Source organism: Mirounga angustirostris, unplaced genomic scaffold (genome assembly GCF_029215605.1).
Source record: "Mirounga angustirostris isolate CCGP_5_RB_7025 unplaced genomic scaffold, mMirAng1.0.hap1 SCAF_4, whole genome shotgun sequence".
Lineage (NCBI taxonomy): Eukaryota > Metazoa > Chordata > Mammalia > Carnivora > Phocidae > Mirounga > Mirounga angustirostris.
The window spans coordinates 106,614,337-106,639,045 of record NW_026991712.1 but is presented as its reverse complement, the minus strand read 5'-3'; the positions used below and the strand labels follow the sequence as shown (position 1 = coordinate 106,639,045).

At 36.3% G+C, this 24,709-nt stretch overlaps 2 protein-coding genes and 1 pseudogene across 3 annotated transcripts in view; 1 reads left to right on the top strand and 2 right to left on the bottom strand.

The window, feature by feature from the left end:
• The window catches only part of TRMT13 (tRNA methyltransferase 13 homolog), a 28,153-nt gene extending 20,433 nt beyond the window's left edge, over positions 1-7,720 (top strand). Inside the window, exon 11 of the mRNA XM_045897103.3 lies at positions 279-7,720. Within this exon, the coding sequence (XP_045753059.1) occupies positions 279-474 (196 nt within the window). The 3' untranslated portion in view covers positions 475-7,720. The remainder of the gene's footprint in view (positions 1-278) is intronic.
• On the bottom strand, positions 105-20,650 carry LRRC39 (leucine rich repeat containing 39). Of its 2 annotated transcripts, none has more exons than XM_045897106.3 (9): positions 20,521-20,650; positions 16,462-16,654; positions 10,668-10,773; positions 9,468-9,624; positions 8,794-8,930; positions 5,623-5,768; positions 4,757-4,909; positions 3,758-3,897; positions 105-755 (listed from the first exon to the last, which is right to left on the bottom strand). In XM_045897106.3, the coding sequence occupies exons 2-9, from the start codon at positions 16,572-16,574 to the stop codon at positions 700-702; spliced, it is 1,008 nt and encodes a 335-aa protein (XP_045753062.1). In that variant the 5' UTR covers positions 16,575-16,654; positions 20,521-20,650; the 3' UTR covers positions 105-699. The 2 variants fall into 2 exon arrangements, with proteins under 2 accessions (XP_045753062.1, XP_045753061.1); XM_045897105.3 differs by lacking the exon at positions 105-755 and adding an exon at positions 864-972 and having other exon boundaries at positions 20,521-20,640.
• A 2,922-nt stretch (positions 20,651-23,572) lies between these two features.
• Positions 23,573-24,331, bottom strand: LOC123860303 (ragulator complex protein LAMTOR5-like; annotated as a pseudogene).
• Positions 24,332-24,709: the final 378 nt, after the last annotated feature.

Genomic DNA, 24,709 nt, shown 5'->3' with positions numbered 1-24,709 from the left:
ACGACACCGGGGCAGAAATGTTTTGTTATTGCTGGACTTTCTTTTTAGATAAATGTCCCCCAAAATCTATCCATGAACATGCATTTTACCATCCAATTTTAGAATACATTGAAATACACTTTTATTGTGGCAAAAATAAAACATATCTTGGAAGCATGGGACATAGCACCTAGTATATTGCAGGTTAGTTAGGAACTTATCAATAAATAGAAGTGACTAAAATAATTTTTTGTAAACTTTTACAAATTTTAACGACGTTTTGTGATTATTCGGTTTAGGTTCCTTACTGTTGAAGAAAAGAAGAAAATAGGGCATCTTTGTAAATTGCTGATTGACCAAGGCCGAGTCGAGTATTTACAGCAGAAAGGATTCAGTCCTGCTTTACAGTATTATACAGATCCTCTGGTATCTTTGGAAAATGTATTGTTAACTGCTTTACCAAATCATTCTTCATCACCAGAAACAACTGCTTAATGGAAAAGAAATTGTGAACATCTGTCTTCCACCAAAAAAAATTTTTTTTAATTGTATTTTTATATTCATAAAATATACTTTATGTAGCAGAGATATGAACTTTAAAAAATGTTGTGGCCTCATTGAACTTCGGTTATAGCTTTGTTTTTTACTTAGAAGTCCAAATGTTAGCAAATTCACCAAATTCTCAAAGTAATTCTCTTCAGCAGGGCATCTTGAGTTATATTATCCATCAGTATTTATAGAGATTGGTAAAGTAGTTGAACAGTTGACTTGGTTATCTGAAACACACGTAACACATCAATACACAACTAGCACATTAGCTTTCTTATTTGTATTAATTTTGGAAATTTATTTAGTACTTTTTACTTCTCAAGTTCAAGATGTATGATCAGTTGTCCATTTGTAACAAAGGCAAGTCTGAGAACTTGGCTTATATATGGATTTTTTTTGGTCCATTCCAATCTGGAAAGGATAATCTATTGTGATTTGTTTCTCCTAATGCAAAGAAATTCAGAGATGTTCATAATCAATTAATGAATTCACCTTCAGATTTCCAGAGCCATACATGTATTTATGTATTTCTGAATTTATCCATGACAAACAGCAAAAGTGAAGAGATAGTTTTCAAGGGAAATGAACTGTTTCACTTCATTTTTTTAATTGAATAATTATCTAGTTCGAACTTCCAAAAAGATAACTTATAAGCCTCATTCACAAATTAAATTGAAATTTGCAAATAACTTCTGAAGTTAATTAGGTATCATATCTTTTAAAAGGACATTTTTGTACATATAAGCACAACTATATATTCTCCCCTGTTTGAGAAAATAATTTGGAATAAAATGGAAATTAGATAATGAAACCAAAACCACCTCACACTTAGGCCTTATTTAACTCATAAGCAGTTTCTATGCACAAGCAAATATTAATCCAAACATATGGTAAGGACTGTTACTGTCTTCACGTTATCCTTCATTTATTTCTGTCTTTATTTGTGAAAATTGTCTTAATCATTGGTACCTTTGCCAAGACAAAGATCAGAATTAATAATTTTAGGTACTATAATGATATTCTTAGGTAACTTTTTTATCCTATAAATAGATCTATGAGTACATGAATTATAAAATAGAAGCCTAGCGCATTTTTAGTTCCTGCTTTTCTGCTTTAATCTCCTGTGTTTTATGAGACTGCGTGGGTTCAGATCCTGCCCTACCACCTTAGTGTATGACCTTGGGCCACTACTTAATCTCCTTGTGCCTCGATTCCCCTTCTTAAAATGAGGATGATGAAGATAATAATAATACTACCTACCTCACAAGGTTTTGTAACAAATGAGATAACACATGTAAAATGCTTAAAACAGCTCCAAGCACAGTGTAAGTACTCAATAAATACGTTAATAATTCTAATTCACAAATCTATTTTTAATGACAATAGGCAAACTTGGTTTAATTATCTCTGCTTAAGTTGTAACCTTTTTTCTCTTTTTATAAGTTCCATGTCAAATATTATTAAAGTAAGGTAGTTTGATTATTTCTAAAGTTAATTACTCATGCTGCCCAATCAAGAGAACATAAATAAAGGGTAATATACATCATTCAATAATTTCCGTGATTTTACTGGGTCAGGCAATGCTAATTGGTGTCATACAGTCTGTTTTGCATCATTCAACAATTTATGCCCAGGAATAAAAAATATTCTACAACAGGCATAATCTCAACTATGTTTCACAAAACATACACATACACGCAATAGTTATACTGATAATAGTCCTGTGCCCATTTAGCTTCATGATGTTTCTGACAATGGTACTAAGTATTTTATGGGCGGATAAGCTTACCCTTCAACAAGCTATAGGTCAAGATTCTTGTTTTCCCCAACCTTGTTTACTTCCCTTAAGATATCATAAAAAAGTAACTATGTGGGATATGTATATTGCTATTCCTTGACCTGCCAAATTTTATAGGGACAGCAAACCCCTTCTTGAACTTTCAAATTCACCTACACAACTACCTCTTCCCACATGTCCCACAACTATGTCAAATTTCCTTATCTTCCACTTCTACCACCTCATCTCAGCATCACCATCCATCCGGTTGCTCTAACCAAAAACAGATTAATCTTAGAGTCCTCTCATTTCCCATCATTCAATCACCAATTCTATCTACTACCTGTTTTTTATGTATTTATACCCTGAACTAGGCCCCAAACTAACTTTACTTGTCGTCCTCCAATCTATTTTCCATGCTATTGTTTCTGTGACTTGCTACCACAGATTAGATGACCATTTCCTAATATCTGCCACTGGATGTTGGTAAAAATGATTCCTTCTAGCTAAAACACTGCCATTTGTTTGCTTGGATTATACTCATTCTCCAAAGCAGCTATCTTAGAAGATAAATTAAATCTGACCTTTTGATTCAAAAACTCTTCATGTTTTAGTGCATTATAAAATGATTTCTATTACTATACTATTGTTTCATTGTTTTTCTTAATAGAATTGTCTCTTTGGCCTCTTATAATCTTGGTTTAAGTTAAAGGCTTTCCTTTACTGAAAAAGTGGTTTAATTCTTAATTGAGACTGAGTGATTGAAATCTATATATCAAAACCTCACATTTTAACTATTGGTTAAAAATCTGTTCTCTTAATATTTTTCATTCCTAGGCAAAATATTATGTTGCTATTTGTGGATTATAGAAAAAGAGGAAATGACAGGGAAGGTAGTGTTCATGAGTACACTGAAATATATGACAAACTGATAGAATGAGGTAGTGAAGCTTTAAGAATCACATCTTCAGGGGCACCTGGGTGGCTCAGATGGTTAAGTGTCTGCCTTCGGCTCAGGTCATGATCTCAAGCTCTTGGGATTAAGCCCCGCGTCAGGCTCCCTGCTCAGTGGGAACTCTGCTTCTCCCTCTCCCTCTCCCCCGCCCCCCCACCCAGCCCCCAGCTTGTGCTCGCTCGCTCTCAAATGAATAAATAAAATCTTTTTAAAAAATCACATCTTCCTTCCCTTGGTTGTGCTTCAGGTCCTTGGCCAAAGAAATTTATTTCCTGTCACCACTTGAAAAACTTTCAGTATCTTCACAATTTCTCTCTAAGCCTTTATCAAAATTGTGAACAGATTGGAATTTCACTTTTTTTCCTCCAACAATATTGACCAAAAGACAAAATTTGACAGAAAAGGTAAGATGGAATGAGAAATCTATAAAGGAATCTATATATATACACACATTCCTCTACCAAATATTTGACATGTGTTATATAAAAATGCCATACCTGCTCTTCTCTGGGACTCCTGTATATATGCATGCATAAACTGAAGGCCAAATAATTCCCGTTCCTCTTCTTCATCTATGCTTTCACTGGGAGGAAGTGTTACTTCCAGTTTCAATGGATTGTCTCTGAAGTTGACAAACCTAGCAGTTCACCAAAAAACAATATTTTTATAGATGCCATAGAAGTGTACATTTATTTTTCTGAGGAAAGATCAAATGATAATACACTAAATTACTTTTTTTTTTTAACTGGTTTCAATAACATTTTGGTGAAATGTAGTAAATCCTAAGAATCCTTTAAGTTTCTCTTCCAGAAGGAAAAAAACACTAGTTTTAGACAACTCATTTTCAAAGCTTATAGAAGCAACTATTAGTCCCTAGCATGTATTTAATATGGTGAAGTTTCTGCATATTTTATAGACTTGTGTCTTATACATCACTGTACCTTCATCGAGTACAGGACTCAGCAGTTGCTGAATAGGTGAATGAATGATTTTGTTATGGAAGTTGTGGGATTTGATGTGAATTCTCTTACATTCTCTGTCAGGAAATTAAATTTTGGAAGGAACACTTGAGGGAGTTCTGAGAGTAATTAACTTAGTAAAAAGTTGTATTTATTCTTTCTGTAACATAATTGCCTGTGTCCACTGTAGTCATTTAGAAGGAAAATAAGCACTATTTTTATGCCTTTGGTTTTTATTTGTAGATGAGGTTTGTTAGCAGTTCCAAAGACGATTTTCATAAAAATGTCACCAACTGAGGGCATTCCTGAAAGCCCATAATCCCAGTATGGCTTTTGTTTCAAGAATTCTTTCTTGAATAATTTTGGCCAGTATTATATGAATCCTACTTATAAATTATAGAATTGCAAAGTTGGAAAAATTTTTAAATGTATTCATTCATATGAATGAGAACTCAAATCCATTAATAACAATTTCTCTATATTACCTTGTTCTGCAGCCAGAAAGGAACATGTCAGTTTTGTGTCTACAACTTTTACCTCAGATTGGTCATCTCTTCCATGCACACTGGAATATCTTGCAGTTTATTGTTGCTGAGTACAAGAGTACCCAGATTTTTCATATTGCTGATTATTTTTGGCAAGCATGTTATTTTATTCCGTTGCAGCCATAATGTATGTAGACTCTGCATTCTGATGAATTAAAAGAGATTTCTGTGATTAATCATACATAATATGAAAACCCTGGTTCTTATTAACCTAAAATGAAACAAATGTCATCTTTCATAACATCTCCTTTAACCAGTGTACCAGTTGAGTTAACCGACTTCACGTTACCTGATTATTAGGGAAACTACATTGGAGGGTTAATCCCTACAATACACTTCTCAGCATGTGGTAGTAGAAAGGAAACCATATTTTAGAATTCTTCACTATTCTCATAGGAGTTCTTAAAGAACAGCTATAAATGTTATCTAGTCTGAACTAGAGTGTTAGGAGAAAAATAAGAAACTATGAATATGCCTATTTGGGTAAGACAAGTATGCATAAGGGTTAACAGCATGGACTGTGGGCCAGGCTGCCTAGGTTCACACTTTTAACACTGTGATCTTGAGCAATTTACATCTCTACATTAGTTTTCATCCATTTGTAAAGCCCACAGAGGGCCTGGCATGCACAAAGTAATGTTGTTACTGTGTGGCATATTCGTGTCAGCATGTTGAAGTCAGAGAGCCAGTTTTTCTCTCCCAAAGCCCTTATACTTAAGTAAATGAAAATATTGTTAAAAAGTAGCATATTTAGTACCTCATGGGTCTCTTGTGATTGATTATGCTTGGGGTCTCCTTTGTTATTTATGATGGATGACTTCAACACATCTGTTAATGCACAGAAAATTACATATTTACCTTTCTATGGTATCAGGAAGTTGTGCAAGTCTGTTGCTCCCCATGTCGAGCCATTCAAGAGCAGGCATGTTCAACACAGCCAGAGGGATTGTAGTAAAGTTGTTCATACTCAAATCAAGGTGCGTAAGCTTTAACAAATTGCTGAGCTGAAAAGGCAAGCAAGCTTTTTCAAAATGGATGTCCACAATGTAAACTCTTAGAACACTCACATTAGTAGCGCTTTTTCACATCAAGGAATGTTCACATTATGCTTGGGCTTTTTTTTAGTCATCGTCCACAATAACTTTGAAATAAAAATAAAGCTAAATAACCTCCAGAGAAATGAAAAACTTATAGAAAGCTCATCTATTCAAAGAAAATTTATCTTCCAAATACCCAAGTTCCAGCACTTACAGAACCTGCTTGTGTTTGCTTGTATTTTCCTTTCATCCTGCATTTGAGATTTATATGGGAAAACCCAAACTTCAAAATAATACTTCTCTTTATTGAACCTTCTTTTTTGTGCCTGATATTTTACATATGCTATCTCAGTCATAGCATTTACTGTTTGGTACTTCTATTTTCTCAATGAAAACATCAATAAAAGTTTATTAAGAATGATATCCCAACACCAGTGTGCTCAGCTTAAGAAAGAAAATGTATTCAGGGGCACCTGGGTGGCTTAGTCGGCTAAGTGATTTGGTTTTGGCTCAGGTCCTGATCTCATGGGTGGTGAGATGTCCACCCCACCCCACCCCTGCCGTCGGGCTCCGCACTCAGCAGGGAGTCTGCTTGGGATTCTCTCCCTCTGCCCCTTCCTCCACTCACTCTGTCTCTCAAATAAATAAATCTTTAAAAAAAAAAAAAAAAAAAAAAATATATATATATATATATATATATATATATATATGTTGCTATGACTGCCTCCTATGTGTTCCTCCCTTCTTCCTTTCCAGAGGGAACCCCTCTCCTGAATTTGGTATTTATTATTCCTGTGCATGTTTTCTTGTTTTCATTACTATACATAAATACATGTTTTTAAATATTTCTCTGTAATTACTATTATATGTTTTCATAAACAAAATTTAGTACTTTTATTTGAAGATTATGATACTGTACTTCCCTTAACTTGCTTTTTTCTCTTAATATCAGTGACTCAATGTATTCACGTTGATGCTTACAACTCTAGTTTATTCATCAACTTTACAAGATGAGTATCTTATTTCTATTTTATAGACAAAATGGTTGAGAAATACCATGTAACTAGAAATGATGGGTGATGTGCACTCAAAGTTTTCATGGACCTAAAGCCACAAAATTTCTAAACTCTTTCCATATAACACTGTAGTGAAAGTTTCAAAATGTGAGAATTTAGTTAACTTTTCCAAAAAGCTTTCTATTTTATCTAGGCAAGTTCTGTTTTATTATCTCAGGGAATGTTAAGATTCGTTCCATATCTTTAACACCACAAAAAAAAAAAAAAACAAAAACCCACAAATGCAGTGTTTTGTGGGTAATGCAAAAAAGCAGGTTTCCATTTAGTAGGTAATCTTTGTCCAAGCTTTAGAATTCAAGCCATGAATAAAGTACTTTTTCAAAATCAGACTTCAAAATTTTTCATATGGTTTAGAATGGAGTATAGAAAGATCGTTTTCAATTGGCATAAATATGTTTGTGTACAGTGTGCAGCGTAGTGTGCCTGAGACATAAGTCTCTTCCTGTTACTGATTTCTGAGTCGCACTAGAACCCTTTGATTTTATATTGAAAGATATTCACATTATTATAACAACAGTCTTTATTTTGCATATGTGAAAACTGAGACCTCTTTATGTAAAGTGGTGAGTTCAGGGCTTCACAGCTAATTTAGAAGCCATTCTTGGAGGGGCGCCTGGGTGGCTCAGTCGGTTAAGTGACGGCCTTCTGCTCAGGTCATGATCCTGGAGTCCCGGGATCGAGTCCCGCATCGGGCTCCCTGCTCGGCAGGGAGTCTGCTTCTCCCTCTGACCCTCCTCCCTCTCATGCTCTCTGTCTCTCATTCTCTCTCTCTCAAATAAATAAATAAAATCTTAAAAAAAAAAAAAAAGAAGCCATTCTTGGAAATAATCCCAGGGTCAAGATTTCAGTTCAATATTTGTTTCAGCAAAACCTGTTTCTTATGTGAAAAAGTTAAGGAAAACACAGGCTAATAGACCTGCCCGAATTCATACAGCGTTTTTAGTGATGGAACCAATCCCAGAAAGAAAATCACAAGAATTAGAAAGTTCAAAATAAAATATTTATTGGACCTCTTGTAGATATAAAGAAATTGTCCCTATGATCATCATTTTCATCATAAATAAGTACATACATTTCATTAAGTTGAACTATTCAAAGATGAGATAGATATAAATGTAGAAACTATGTTTTACTTGCAAGAGCAACAATTGGTGACATATTTACTGGTGTGGGAAAAAAAGTGATATTCTCACCAAAAATAGTGGAGAATGGGAGAAAGGAATAGTCTATTTTGTTTTGAGTTTTAATTATGTTTCTTAACTTTCATCTTGCAAAGTCAATACCTTGGAAATTTTCTTTGCTCATTGTAAGATCATTAAATACGTTTGAAGGATGTTTGAAAGTGTCTCTATCACTATGATCAGCTTGGTTTTACTAATAACAAGTCATCATACCAAATCAAAATTTGAAGACTTTGCAAACCCATTGCTTTCTTTTACTCAGCAGAGCCTAAGAAACTAGCAAAGAAACACTTTTCTGAAACTGAAGAATTCATTTCTTACCACTTCACCTCTATTTCAAAAACTGATCACTCTATAAACACCAACTAGTAAAAAAAAAGAATTTTTCCATCACCACATTGTCTGTGCTTTGTGATAATCATTTATTCACTAAGCATTTATTAAGTTACAACTACAACTTAGGCTGTGCCTTCAATTCTGGAGATAGAAATAAATAAGACTCTTACTCTGGCCTTCAAGGAGATCACAAATGATGTCAGTACTGCATCTTTTATGCTAAATAGATATTTCTCTAATTAAAAATATGTGTTATAATAGGAAATGATAATCACTAAATATTTTCTGAAATAAAATCTATAGCATTTCTTCATTAGTGTTATTTTTGGCAATCACACAGTTGAGAAGTAAACCAGTATTAGGTGGACAATAAGTCATAGACATTTATGTCTTTCTGACCTCTTGTGGAAGATCACAGATGTCTCTGTTTACAGCAAGTTCTAGTTTCTCCAAGCTGGCACAATGACTTATTTCCCTGGGGACAGTCTTGATTTTGTTGTAACTAAGAATCAGCTCTTTAAGTTTAGTGAGAAGTCCTACAAAAAAATAATACACGATAGAGAGCAGATGGATATAAAATAATGTTTTCAGTTATTTATTACAGCATAACTTACTTGCCAGTTTCGTACTGGCAAATCAAACTTCCCAGGTTCTTCCCTTTTCCCAGTGTATGTCCTATCCCTTCTAAAGATAGGAGGTTTATCAGTGCTATAAGCAAAAAATGTGGTTTTTTTTTTTTCATCTTGTTTTATCTCCTATATCATGGCCAATTTTCCATTTAGGGATTTTTTTTCTCATCCAAGGAATCTTTCTTTCTTGCCTTCAACCTGTTCTCTTCTAGGAGGATTAACTGAACAAGACACATTGTTTCCAGAATCTATACAATGTTTCCCAAGGGACTTTCCTTGCCTTGAAATCTTATCTTGAATCACTTCTGTAAATTCCAGAAACTTGGGTCCTCTGGAAGCTTCAATTTAGATGTCTACAATTTTCTCAAGACTCGGGGCTACATTATTCCATGTATCAAAAAAATTCTCAGTAAAAAACCCGGGAATAAAAGCAATCTTCCTTACCAATTCCTCGAGGTATCTCTGAAATTGTGTTTCGAGATAAATCTAATACAATGAGGTTCTGGAATCTTCCAATGAATTCAGGAATTTTCAATAAACCAGTTCTATGAAGTTGCCATTCCTGTAGCTGATTCAATTTCAGTAGAGAAGAAGGGAGGGTCTAAACTCAAGTAAAAGAAATGACAGAATTACTATATTACTTAAATTATTTTAGTATCATGTCATACTGAAGTATAATTGTAGCAATATTACTTGATTTGTAAAAGAACTTTGGAATATTTTTTCCTTAATGGGTTATATTTCCAAGTGCTTTGTGTTACTTCTGAGTTTTAAGAACTTTACTTTGGGGGTACAGGTACTAAACCTTCAAACCCCAATCAGAATAAACAAAGATAATGTATTTTGGTCAATAGTGCACACCCATATAACAATGTCCTAAATATATTGTTGTATTAGGCTTTTTTAGAGAACATATATAGTTGAAAATGAGAATGTGGTGGTTAGAGAAACAAAAAATCATTTTAGTGAATAATTCAAATTTCTCTTTGAAATATTTTGTAAGTTTTTTACAGATTTTTTTTATAAAGATTTTAAGAGTTTCAACCTTTCTGAACTTTACACCTTTTCCCTTTCAACCTAAAATAGCCCAAAGAGAAAATAACCTGCTAGCTAACTATACCTACATGTATGAAAACAAACACTGACCCAAGGTATAGATACCTTTATAAAAATTAGAGCATGCCTAATGTAATTAAGCAAACTCTGTGTGTGTGTGTGTGTGTGTGTATATTTATGAGAGGGAGTATGAATCAGGTAGTAGCCCTCGAAAAAAATGAATATCCTATTCCATTTTGTGGACTTTTAGCTGGGCATTTGTTTTGGAAAAGCTATATGATTTTTGTTAGGCAGATGGTCATCTTTTTTATGGAAATGAGAAGTTGCTTACTAGTCGGATTAGTAGGAGAAAAAATGCAAATGACTTATGTTTAGGCAGAGTTGAAGAAAACTGACTGAGTTTTTACCAAAAAAATGTAAGTTATATTTCTTTTCAGTTGTTCATGTTGCCCAAATTCATTTGGTGTATTATTAACATTAGAATTTCTAACTATTCTGGACTTAATCACACAGTCTCAGAATCATTTTCTCAACTCTCCCACAAAACGTAAAATACAGAAAATCAAATATTACTTCTATGAAGCTTACCTTCCATTCCTCTTTCTCTATCTTCAAAATGACTCTTCCATTTTCCCTGATGACCTTTTCTTTTAGCTTGCTTAAGCGTACTCGTTCTTCCCAGATCTGCACTAGCCTAAGAGAGCAGACATTTTAGGTCGCCAGTAACAACATACATAGGTAGCATTCACTTTTATATAAAAAGTGATCCGTCAAAAACAACCATTTGATCGGGGCACCCGGGTGGCTCAGTCGTTAAGCGTCTGCCTTCGGCTCAGGGGATCGAACCCCACATCGGGCTCCCTGCTTGGTGGGAAGCCTGTTTCTCCCTCTCCCACTCCCCCTGCTTGTGTTCCCTCTCTCGCATTCTCTCTTTCTGTCAAATAAATAAAATAAAAATCTTAAAAAAAAAAAACCATTTGATCGATAGTATCTAGAAATCAGAAAAGAAGTTGTTTTGTAAGAATTATAAATATGATTTGAATCATAAAGCCCTATATTTAAGTTTTGAAAAGTGTCATAACTCCATAGATTTAACTAATAGCTTTATTGAGTTATACATAATTCACATAGCATAAAATTAATCCTTTTAGAGTATACAATTCAATGGTTTTGGATATTTTCACAGAGTTGGCTCAACTATCACCACTATCAGATCCAAAACATTTTCATCATTCAAAAAAACTCCCAACCCAGTGCAAACTGGTGCAGCCACTCTAGAAAACAGTATGGAGTTTCCTCAAAAAGTTAAAAATAGAGCTACCCTACAATCCAGCAATTGCTCTACTAAGTATTTACCCAAGAAATACAAAATACCAGTTCAAAGGGCAGCATTATCTACAACAGCCAAATTTTGGAAACAGCCCAAGTGTCCATCAACTGATGAATGGATAAAGAGGATGTGGTAATACATATACATACACACATATACATGTATGTATATATACAGATGCATATATATGTATATGCATAAACATATGTGTGTATATATACATATACACACACATATGGGATATTAGCCATAAAAAAGAATGAAATCATGCCATTTGCAGCAATGTGGATGGAGCTAGAGAATATTATGCTAAGCGAAATAAGTCAGAGAAAGACAAACAGCATATGATTTCACTCATATGTGGAATTTAAGAAACAAATGTGCAAAGGGATGGGGAGAGAGAGAAAGAGGCAAACCAAGAAACAGACTCTTAACCACAGAGAACAAACCGATGGTTACCAGAGGGGAGATGGGTGGGAGATGGGTTAAATAGATGATGGGGATTAAGGAGTGCGCTTGTGATGAGCACTGCGTGTTGTAAGGAATTGATGAATCACTATATTGTACACCGTAAACTAATACAACACTGTATGTTAACTGGAATTAAATTAAAAACTTTAAAAAATAAAATAAAAGCCACACCCATTCCTCCCTTTCCCAGCCCCTGGTAACCACTGATCTTTCTATCTCTATGAATTTGCCTATTCTGGACATTTCATATTTCATTTCATATTTATACAGTATGTGGTCTTTCCATGTAGTGTAAGTTTATTCAGAGTTCACCCACGCTGTAACATGTTTCAGTATTATATTCCTTTTTATAGAAGAATCATCTTCCATTGCATGAATATACCACATTTTGTTTATCTGTTCATCAGCTGATGGACATTTGGGTTAATCCCACTTATTGGCTATTATGAATAATGCTACTATGAACATTTGTAAACAAGTTTTTATGCAGACATATGTTTTCCTTTATTTTGGGTATAGTCCTAGGAGAAGAATTGCTGCATCCTATTATAACTCTATTTTTAACTTTTTTTTTTTTTAGGAACTACTAAACTGTGTCCAAATTGCTTGTACCATTTTACCTTCCCTCCAGCAGCACATGAGGCTTCTGATTTCTCCATATCCTTGTCTACTTTTGTTATTGTCCATGGTTCGAATCATAGCCATCCTAGTGAGCGTGAAGTGGTATCTCACTGTCCTTTCAACTTGCATTTATTAGACATCTAATCCATAGATAGTTAATAACTTTATAATGACTTGCAAATAATACAGTTCAACTTCAGAGTTAAGTTATATGATTATATTCCAATTTTATTCAGATATAAAAATGCATAAAACCTTTGTCATTCTGAAACACATTCCTATTGATTTTTGGTTCATTGAAAACATACATAAGAATAATATCAAGCTATGAAAATGACTAGTATAAGGTTGCAAAAGTTTTTTTTATTTCTACACTAGAAAATTTTTAATGTATGAGAAATGAGAAAGAATAAGTTTAGAATTGAAATCTTAGCCTCTTAGAATGATACATAATAAAGAAATATAAGCAGTTATCAAAGAACATAGGTTTAATTAATTTGAATAGTCACTTGCCAAAAAGATCTATGTATTTCAGAACAAGATTTTATGACAAGTGCAATTAGATGTCTTATTCCCTAAACTTTTACTTAAAGAATTCATCAAGCAACCATTATATGCCAAATGCTATGCTGCACATTGTGCATGCAAAAAGCTCTGTCCTTAATGAGTTTACAGTGAGGCTAACTATTACTCAACTAGTATCTTTCCATCTCCTATAATGATTCTTAAATTCTTTCTGGATCTAAATTTCTATGATCTAAGTCCGAATGCATCACTTAACTTGGTGACCATGGGCAATTCATACCACCTCTGTGGGCCTTGCCATTACAATGGGGTTTGGATTAAATAATGTCTAAGGTCTCTTCCAGCTCTAGTGTTCTGTAATTCATCCATTATTTAGTCTAAGCTTGATGTTCTTTCAATTTTAAATAGAAATTTTCTACCTCCTATGAAACCCTCTTATTATAGTCTAAAGGCTTTCCCAGATTTTGCCACACCAACTCTTACCCAAGTGTTTGATTTCTTCAAGACAGCTTGGCATCAAAAGACAATGGGGTCAATTTCTGTTTAAACTTCAGGCTTTTTGAAATAAATCTTTAGCCACATTTAGCCAAGAAAAGCAGCATTAGTTTACATCCTTAACCTTTTCTATCCCTTGCCTATTTTGTAGAGAGAGAACGTGAAGCTGCTGAAATTATTCTTTTCTTTTTAAAGATTTTATTAATTAATTAATTAATTTATTTATTTATTTATTTATTTGAGAGAGAGAGCGCATGCATGAGGGGCAGGGGAGGGCAGAGGGAGAGGGAGAATCTCAAGCAGAGTCGATGAGGCACTAGATCCCATAACTCTAAGATCATGACCTGCGCCAAAATCAAGAGTCGGATGCCCAACTGACTGAGCCACCCAGGTGCCCCAATTAAATGGTTCTTAACTAAACATGTGTAATAGGTGAAGTTCAGGAGTTTAGAAGCAAGTCAGGATTCCTGCCCTGCCCACTGTTTAAAAAGGGATAGGATTTATTAAGAGTACTCTGAAGTCAAGTTTATCATAACTATAGAATACAAACATAAGAGATTTCATAAGAGTAGCTTTATATATAAAGGACCAATCTAGGGAAAGACCTAAGGTGAATATTATGCCTCCTGAATCAGACTGCGTAGGTATGAATGCCAGTTCCATATTTATTAGCAGTGTGATCTTTGACAAGTTACTTAGGCCTATCCCTCAGGTTTTCCATCTTTAAAAGGGAGAAAATGAACACTCATGTGTGGCAGAGACTGATACTCCTCTTCTTCCTCAATAATAGAGCCTCTAAATTTAACTGGGCTGAAGACTTCATTTAGTCATCCTCCCTTGGAGTTAGATATGATTCATATAACTGGGATGTTAGCAGAAGTAGGAGTGGGTGCAACTTCCTACTAGCTGGGATCAAATATGTTGGCTGCAGTTGGTGTATCATTTGGGGCCATTAAGTGACTTTAGGAATGGAAGCCATGCACAGTTGAGCAACAAGATAAAAGCCTGAGTATTTGACTCGGTGGAGTGCTATTCCAGCCCCAGATCAAATATCCAAAAAAGTTAACATATCTTGTTTAGAAAATATTATTTTGGGGACACTGGGGTTGCTCAGTCAGTTATGCATCTGACTCTTAATTTCAGCTCAGGCCATGACCTTAGAGTTGTGAGATCAACCCCTGCATCCGGCTCCCTGCTCAGCGAGGAGTCTGCTTGGGATTCTCTTCCTCCCTCTTCCTCTGTCCCTCACCCCCCTCCCCACTCTCTCTCAAATAAATAAATCTTTTTAAAAATTTTTAAAAAAGAAAACATTATTTTGGTTTTCCTTCTCTCATAATGCAAAATAATCCTCATCAAGACACCGTTTCAGTGTGTTGAGAGGATTAAATGAGATAGTACAAATAAAGCACTTAGCAGAGTGCCTAGTAAACAGTAAGTGCACAATAAATGGCTGCTACCCTCTTCACTGTCAGCATCATTATCCTTTTTATTGGCTTTGGTTGGAAAGAATGGTCCCTCCCCATCCAGATTTTTGTTTTTACAGAGAGCAGACACAAAATAATTGCTGATTAAGAACCTTTCCCCCTCTTCTTTACTGGGAGAATAGCTGTTATTCTCAAGCATTTGTACTTCCCCCAAGTAACGCAGGTGTAAATCTTAATTTGTTTAAACGAATCATGCAGTCTCATTCCCCTAGAAGGGGACTGGATTAAGGGAGTCCAAATGACCCAGTTCTGGCCAATGAGAGCTGAGGGAGAGGTTTCCTAAAGCGCCCAGAAAGGCTTCCTCATTCCTGAAGAAACAGAAATCATTTCCACTCTTCTGATAACATAATGATGCCTAGCTGTGATGCCTGGAAGTGGACCAGCCATCCTGTGACACTCACAGAGGGAACCTGAGGACCAAACTGACACACTGAGATTAGCAGTAGAAGGTGATAAAAAGAAACCGAGTCTTTAAAGCTGTTCAGGCTTTGGGATTGCCTTGCTTCAGGACTTCCCTGGTCCTTAAGCCATTCTTAGTTGAATTTTATGGTACTTGTTAACTGACACAGGAGCATTTTTTCCATTGAGATATAATTGACATATAACATTATTAATGGTCCGATATTTAGGGCGCCTGGGTGGCTCAGTTGGTTGGGCGACTGCCTTCGGCTCAGGTCATGATCCTGGAGTCCCGGGATCGAGTCCCGCATCGGGCTCCCTGCTCTGCAGGGAGCCTGCTTCTCCCTCTGACCCTCTCCCCTCTCATGCTGTTTCTCTCTCTCTCTCTCTCAAATAAATAAATAAATAAAATCTGTAAAAAAAAAAATGGTCCGATATTTATATATGTTGCAAGACAAAAAGACAATTTAATATTTAGAAAGAGACCTGGTGAATGAGAATCACAGGGATCCATAAGGAAAGTGGCTCTTCTTGCAAGATTAATAGAATGCTTTGGAGACATCCAATCAGGAAAATAGGGAGATATCAAGAAGGCAGAGGAAATGAGAGCCAAACTATTTAAGTATTATAGCCCAAATCAAGGAATCAGGCGACCCACAGGGACCCTGGCTGAAACTCACAGCTGTTCAAGTAGGTGAGAATCTCTAGTACCTTCTATTGCCAGATGTCGCTTTAGTATCTACAGGATATAATACTGAACGAGCAATCACTGAAAAGTGGACTAAAAGACGCTAATCAAACTTTGAGGAATGTTGAACAGACTCCTATGAGGGCCTGAAGGTAACTACTATTTTCACAGACAGACACTTGTACTTTTTGCAGCCATCCCCACACAGCCACACGTAATTAAATCGCGTGTGTCCTTTAGTTAGAGTTTGAGTTCTCAGTAAATAAAAATATCAAGTTCAACAATAAGGCATTTAACAAGTGCTCTTTTCTATAATGATGATATGGTGAATGTTCACTAACTCAAAATAACAAACATGTTAAAGCATACTTCTGTTGAAATTCCTTCTCTCGCTTCAGGTCTTCATTGTGTTTCTTTATTCTTTCTTCCCAAACTTCCTTCACAGCACTGACAGCCCCAGGACAAACTGCGTTTTCTGACATGATCTCTCCACATTGTCACAGGGTCACCAACTTCATTAGATTCTGAATCGCTGAGTCACAGATGCCATCTCAAAAAGGACCTAATTGTAGCGGAGAAAAAAACCTGTTTCAGAATGGTCACTGAATCCAGAAATGATCATAATAGCTTATATTTATTGAACACTTTCCATGTTGCCAAGACTATTTTTATACACTTCACATATCATCTCTCACTTAATAATCCTCATAAAAATACTATGCCATGGATGCGTTTTTTTTCTTTAAAGATTTTATTTATTTATTTGAGAGAGAGAGAGAGTAGAGTGAGAGAGAGAGCATGAGTGGGGGAGAACAGAGGGCAGAGGGAGGAGTAGCAGGCTCCCCGCTGAGCAGGGAGCCCGATGTGGGGCTCGATCCCAGGACCCCAGGATCATGACCTGAGCCGAAGGCAGACGCTTAACCCACTGAGCCACCCAGGCGCCCTACCATGGGTGCTTTTATTGTGTGTAATGTACACATGAAAAATTGAGCCTTAAAAAAGATGGACAATTTGTTCAAGGTCTCATGTCTAGTATGTGACAGAGGTGGAAAGTGAAGCCAAGTCTACTTCCTTTGCTACTATGTAATTAACAATAATGAAAAACTGCAACTAGTTTACATGCCCAGTTTAGGAAAATGATTAAATAATGGATATATACATTTAAGACCAGCATTTGGGGCTATCTACTTAATCTAGATGCTATATGCATAGGCTGGAATTTGGTTAACTGGCAGTATACTGGGATTATTTGCTCTTGTAAAATAAATCGTAAATGGGCAGGTGTAATACTGAGGATTGTGACCTGAATCTCAAAAAGGAAAGGACAGTACAAATAGGGGAATGGTTATGTAAATTATGGTAGATCCATTTGATGGAATGTTATTTGCCTTACAAATAATTGTACTGATTTCTCATCAAATTGTATTGGTAATAGTGAAAGAATTTGACTCACAATTAATTGAATTATTTCTTCCCAAATTCAGGAAGTCAAAGATGTCCACAATCACAACTATTCAACATTATACTGGAATGGCTACAAGGCAAAGGAAGTAAATAGAAAGGTATAAAGTTTGGAAAAGAAGAAGTGAAATTTGCAACAGTGTAGGGAAACAGGTGCTCTCATACACTAAAGGTGGTAGTATTTGTTCTTCTCAATGGAGAGAAATTTGGTAATGTCCATCAGTCTTATAAATGTACATTCATACTCATAGGAATTTATGTTGCAAATATTTTCAATCTTAAAATTACATATTATAAAGTTATTCACTGCAATGTTTCTCATAGAAGCAAAAGACTGGAAAAAATATAACTTTTTTTTTTAAAGATTTTATTTGTCAGAGAGAGAGAGCACAAGCAGGGGGAGCAGCAGGCAGAGGGAGAGGGAGAAGCAGGCTCCCGGCCAAGCAGGAAGCCCAATGTGGGACTCGATCTCAGGACCCTGGAATCATGACCTGAGCCGAAGGCAGACACTTAAATGACTGAGCCACTCAGGCATCCCACAATATAACTTTTGATCAGTAAATTATAGTACATCCATATCGTGGGAAATTATATAGCTCCATAAAGTAAAACATTTCATATACTGACATGCCATGATCTCCAAAATGTATGACTATGGCATAATTTAATTTTTCTGTCCCAATGAATATGGGTATTTGGGTACCAGAGTTTTGCTATTATGAGCAATATTATTTCCAAAATTCTTCTCCTCATCTTCATGGTGCTCAAGTGGTATTGCCTCTATTGGGTCTATACCTAGAACTAGATTTATACCCAAGAGAAATAAAAACATATGTTCACACAAAAATTTCTACCTGAATGTTGAAGTAGCATTATTCGCAATAGCCAAAAAGTGGAAACAACTGGCTGTCAACTGACAAATGGATAAACAAAATGTGGTATGTCCATACAATGGACTATTATTCAGCCATAAAAAGGAGTAAGTACTGATACATGCTATATCATGGATAAACTTTGAATGAAGTGTGCTAAGTGAATGAAGCCAGACACAAAAGACCACGTATGATCCCATTTATATGAAATGTCCCAAATAGGTAGATCCATAGAGAAAAAACGGTAGATAAGTGATATCCAGGGGCTTTCCAGAGGGGGAAAGAGGGAGTGACTGCTAAAGTGCAGAGTTTCTTTTTGAGTGATGGAAATCAACTTTTTAAATAAATCAACCTATAAAAAAGCAAGAACAACTTATTTATGGCTAAAGAACAGAATGTAATAAGTATAATACATCTTGAAAATATAAATTATTTTTTTAAAGATTTTATTTATTTGACAGAGAGAGACACACAGCGAGAGAGGGAACACAAGCAGTGGGAGTGGGAGAGGGAGAAGCAGGCTTCCCGCCGAGCAGGGAGCCCGATGCGGGGCTCGATCCCAGGACCCCGGGATCATGAGCTGAGCCGAAGGCAGACACTTAATGACTGAGCCACCCAGGCGCCCCGAAAATATAAATACTTTAATAGAATGTGGAAGAAGGACATGGGGAAGTAGAAGGAAAGAACACTAGTAGCCACATCTTCAAAGTGGGGAGTCATAGACACTGTATTTTATGGAATGAGAACTAGATATTGAAGCATTTGTTTCAAGTTATAAAGGAAATCAAGGGAGAAACTAAAAATAAGGATATAACTCTATGGAGGTGTAAGTGAACTTAAGCATCATCTTTCACAATGAAGTTCCATAGATAATGCCTAAAGTTGATAAGAATAATAACCACCTTTGAAAAAATACAAAACAAAACAGGAACTATAGAGATAACTACCGAAGACTAAATCCTGAAATGGTTAAAATGCTTACTTCTAGAGTGATAGAGAGAAATGGGGTAGAGAATATTGCTTTTCATTATTTTTTTTTTAAGATTTATTTATTTATTCATGAGAGACAGAGAGAGAGAGAGAGAAGCAGAGGGAGAAGCAGGCTCCCAAGGAGCAGGGAGCCCAATGCGGGACTCGATCCCAGGACCCTGGGATCATGACCTGAGCCGAAGGCAGACGCTTAACCGTCTGAGCCACCCAGGCGCCCTTGCTTTTCATTATTAATCTTCTCTAAAGTATTGATTTCCTTAAAAGTATGCAGTGTGGGAGAGAGACAGAGACAGAGAGGGGGCGGCAGAATAACTCTATTACAGAGGACAAAAATGTTTAAAATGTTAGGATGGATATATAATTAATTGCCAATGCAGAAAATTAGTAGGAAATGGTCTCTATTTTTAAGCAAAGCATGCACAGTTTCCACAGAAATGGACTGCAAGGTCTTTTTGCCATCAAGAAAACTTGGGATACATATGCTGATAATCCAAACCCCTGGGAACATCACAGTCAACCTACAATTTATTGTCTCAGATTCTAGCAAGTTTGAAGTGTTTATCACATAATAAAACATTTTTTAAAATCCCAAGTATGTACATGTAAATGTGTATTTTTTAAAACATACATAACCATTCATATGCTCATTGGGTTCCTCAGTTTGCCACTGAACTTCATTCAGCCATCAGCTTTCCTATAACAGTGACCAATTTCCCTTCGAGGAAAACAAGTCAATAATGATATATATATATTTCTACCTCCAACACAGAATTGTGTTCTCTACCTTGATTAGATAACAGAAAAGCACACAGTTTGGCAAGGACATACCCCGGAGAGTCTGCTTTCCGAAGGCAAAAGAAAGAAAGGAAAAAAGAAACCCAAACAAACCCAAAAACAAACAAACAAAAAAATACTTAACTTTGAGGGAAATCAGTATTTCAGAGGAAAACAATTACACGCATGACTATGAAACCCCACAAGAGACTTTTAAATTCAATTCCAAATTCAGTTATACATTCCAGCAAATTCAGACACAGTGAAGTCATCATCAGCAACCTCTTTCTATGTGAAGAATGGGGAAAAAATGTTTTTGAAAAACACTTACCACTGTCAGTGGATGCAGAAGCTAACATGCCCAAAGTTAGTGACTACCAGCTGAGAGAGGATTTCAGGGAGAATTGTTTTCAGTGTGGCTCCGGGATGATTAAAATCCTCGGTCAGACTTGTAATCAAGTGAAATGTAATGTTAGCCTAGCTCTAATTTTAGATCTTGGACAAAGCTGAGAATAGCAAGTATCACATGGAGCTCCTGTGCAAAGGATCAAGTGATAGATAACGTATGTGCATGCATTCTGCCCACTGCAAATGCTGCGTACAGGCATTATAAAACTCTCAGGCATAACTAGTTCTAGACTCCTGAAAAAAAAAAACCTCCTATTGAAAGTCCTTCTACTTTTCATGACTTACACATTTTGCATATTTAATAGAATATAATACATCTATTCCAAGCAGAGAAACTTGAAAATATGAGAATTTTTTTATGGCATAACAAAAACCCTACTTGTAAACCATAGATCTGTAAATATTTAAACTAAAGGTAAAATGCTTCACAAAATAAGAAAAGTGAAGATGTAGATAAGTATGGGTAACAGAGAAGCTCCAAGCTCCCGCTGCACCCAGGCCTCAAATTTAATTCTCTCTCATTCTTTATCTCTTCAGCCTTCATAGATAGGAGTTAATTCCAGGTTCTTTAAAAAATTTTGCATTTATTTTTTGGTTTTTTGTCTTTTGTTTTTTAATGCTATACATTTTATTTATTTATTTATTTTAGGTAGGCCTCACACCCTGCATGGAGCCCAACATGGGGCTTGAACTGACAATCCTGAGATCAAGACCTGAGCTGAGATGAAGAGTCAGATGCTCAACCAACTGAGCCATGTAGGTGCCCCTGTATTTAGTCTTTGAATTGGTAATATAAGTACAAAGAACAAAATTCAAAAGATACTGAATCCCCACCTAACCCCGCCTCCAGCCATTTAGTTCTCCTATCTGAAGGCAATCACTATTGCCACTTTTTGTGCGCCCTTCCAAAGATGGTCTGTGAATTTACAAACATAAATATGCCTATATCCATTAAAAGCACACACACAGTGACATGCAGACATACACAATGCTAGCATACTACATGTATTTTTCTATACTGTGTTTTCTCCACTCAGATTATATTGGAAATTGTTTCATATTAGTATATTTAGAGTTACATCATTCTTTTTAATGACTACATAGCATTTTGGTGTGTAGGTGGATCATAATTTATTTAGTCACTTGGACACTTTGGCAATTTTAGTGTTTTTCAATGGCTGATCATTCCATAGAAATTCTTTAATGCTTCTATAACAAATTAGCTCAGAGAGCTATGGGGCTGCTCAAGACCATAGAAAGAGTAAAGAAGGTCACAGAACCTGAACTCTAACCTCCCTGTCCAGAGAGTTTGCACCACCCCACACCACATGGCTTTCCTGAATAGGTTCATAAGGCAACCTGAAGGTGCAGGGGGGAGTTTTGTTCTGGTTAAGAAAAGTACTAAATTGTCTCTTTGGAAACAATGTAGACGTATTTCTGCCTTTGGCACTGTCTACAATTAAATTTTAATTTGGTAGTATTTCTAGAAAACCCACAAATCCCAAGGCTCTCTCTTTCCCTCTTCTAGCTTCTTATTTCCCATGCTCTGAGGCAATACCATACAAAGTGAGACCAACTGAGAAACTGTTGAAGTGACTTACTCTAGAGAAATGGCAGGGAAAGTAGAAAAAAGTGAACAGATTTACGAACCATTTATGAAGGATTTTAGACAGAATTTCAGTGATTTGGGGACATAGCATGTGAGAGAAGGAAGAGACAAAACACTATATAGTGCCCTCTCCATAGTTTGACAACCCCCCATTAGTGAACCCCACTTTACCAAAGTAGAATTAGGGGGAAAATCCCAGCCTCCCTTGCTACAGAATTGGGGAATATGAGTAAGGTTCATGTACTTTGATTTAGAAGCAAAGAATGTGAGGAAATCAGCTGGGTGGCTAGAGTCTATTTTTGCTGGTGTAAGTACAGCAGAGGCAATATATTCTGGGGTTAGTTTTAGCAGATTGAGTTTCCTGACCTCAGTGGATGCAGCTGGTTCTAGGGGCAGCCATAGCAGCCCCCTTCCCAGGCCAGTTCTGTGGTATAGTTCCAGGACTTGTTCTATGAACTAAGATCCCCTCTTACTTAAACATGCCTGGCAGAATCCTGTCACCTGGATCTAAGAAACTGACACAACTATTTTAACTCTTTCTCCTTGTTTTATTTCCAGAAATATGCTTATATTGCTATTTCTTCATATACCAATTTCAGAGCCATCTATTGACTTCATACATAGAAGATGAAAATTCTGGGGCGCCTGGGTAGCTCAGTTGTTAAGCATCTGCCTTCGGCTCAGGTCATGATCCCGGGGTCCTGGGATGGAGCCCCGCATCGGGCTCCCTGCTCCGCGGGAAGCCTGCTTCTCCCTCTCCCACTCCCCCTGCTTGTGTTCCCTCTCTCGCTGTCTCTCTCTCTGTCAAATGAATAAATAAAATCTTAAAAAAAAAAAAAAAAGATGAAAGTCCTGTGGTCTTAAACCACCTACTCACTACCGTATACCTTCCCTCCTCTCATCCTCCCAATATAGTTGTCATAATTTTTGTTAAATCAGTAGTGTTTATTATGTAAGTATTATTCATAGTTGATCCAAATAATAGAAATAATTACATTCCTTTCCTTTTGTACTTTTTGGTTTTTTCTGTAGTTAAGTGTACTTTTTTATTTGCTTAATTTTCTGTGTACCTACCACTGTATTTTTATACACTTGTCTCTTCCTCCAACCAGATTTATTGAACATAACAAAATTCTATAAACCAAGTGACCTGAACCATGTTTCAAAACATGGTCCTTTCTTACTAATATTTTGATAAGTCAATCCGTTGAGTGTCCCAAAGAAGCTTACTCTAAAATTAATAGAAAATTGCCCAATGCACATAAACAAATGGCCTAACTGCTGGAACTTTCATAGTTCTATAAGATAATTAACATAGGTAGGATTGAACCCCTATGACAGGCTGCTGGAGAACTGATGTGAGATGTCAACAGGCCATTTTGTGCACTGCGGCTATGATGCCGTCATGTTCCTGGATCAAAATGTTACACTATCTGATTCTTGACAACCACAGGAATGTCAGTGGGGTCTGAGGTTAACTTAGCTGCTTGCTGGGCTAGAACAGATATCACTCCAGCATGCTCATCTGACAGGGCCCATGGCAGCCCAGATCAACTCCTTGTAAATCTGTGCACAGGACCCCAACAATGGATAGATTCTTCATTGTGTCTTCCAAGTGCTGCCCTAAGGTCACCTCCATCCTGTCTGCCATAAGCCCTGGCCTATATCTTTATATACCTGAATATCCTTGGAAAAGTCACTTAATCTCTCAGTGCCTCAGTTTCTTATTGGCAAAATGTAGATAAAAATAGGAGGTCTTCATGGGCTTTTGTGAGGATTAAATGAGTTAACATACAAAAGAACTTGGACCAGTGCCTGATAGTAAGTACCCAATAAAGGTTAGTTCTTATTACTACCCTCCAACAGTAAAGCCAAGAAAGGGGAAGATGGGAATGGAGATGATTGCCATATGATCATAGGAAGAAGGTTAGCTAACTCTGAAAGGGTTTTCTTCTGACATGAAGACAAAAATCAAGGAGAAGCCAATTTTACAGTGGAGGCAAGGTAAATGAGCTCATCTTAAATGGTTTCATTCTTCACACAAAGTTAGGTATCTCATTTTATAATGTTACACAAATTGGTTTATCTTTTCCTTCTAACATTGTGTGTTTGTCAGGTGCTTGGTGCCGAGGCTTGCATTCTGAGGTCCCACAGGGATATAGTTCATCAGAATCCATGGCCCTGACTGAGTACAATTGCAGCACTTGTGTTCAGGAAAAGCAAACAAATGTAGAAGAGCACCTATGGGATGGCCAGGTAAGAGTGGGTATATAAAAGCACATTACAAATACAATGTCATTCAAAAGAACTCAAAGCAGGATCTCAGAGATATTTGCACACCCATGTTCACTGCTTCATTATTTACAATAGCCAAGAGATAGAAGCAACCAAAACATCCATTGACAGATGAATGGATAAAGGAAATGTGGTATATACATACAGTGGAATATTACGCAGCCTTTAAAAAGGGAAATTCTGTCACACACTACAACGTGGATGAAAC

Coding starts and splice junctions, on each gene's coding strand:
- LRRC39 (XM_045897105.3), bottom strand. CDS start 16,574: ATGTCAGAAAACGCAGTTTGTCCTGGGGCTGTCAGTGCTGTGAAGGAA. Junction 5,769..8,793: donor TCTGTGATCTTCCACAAGAG/GTCAGAAAGACA, acceptor TTGCCTTTTCAG/CTCAGCAATTTGTTAAAGCT. Junction 4,910..5,622: donor CTTCCTGATACCATAGAAAG/GTAAATATGTAA, acceptor TTAATTCATCAG/AATGCAGAGTCTACATACAT.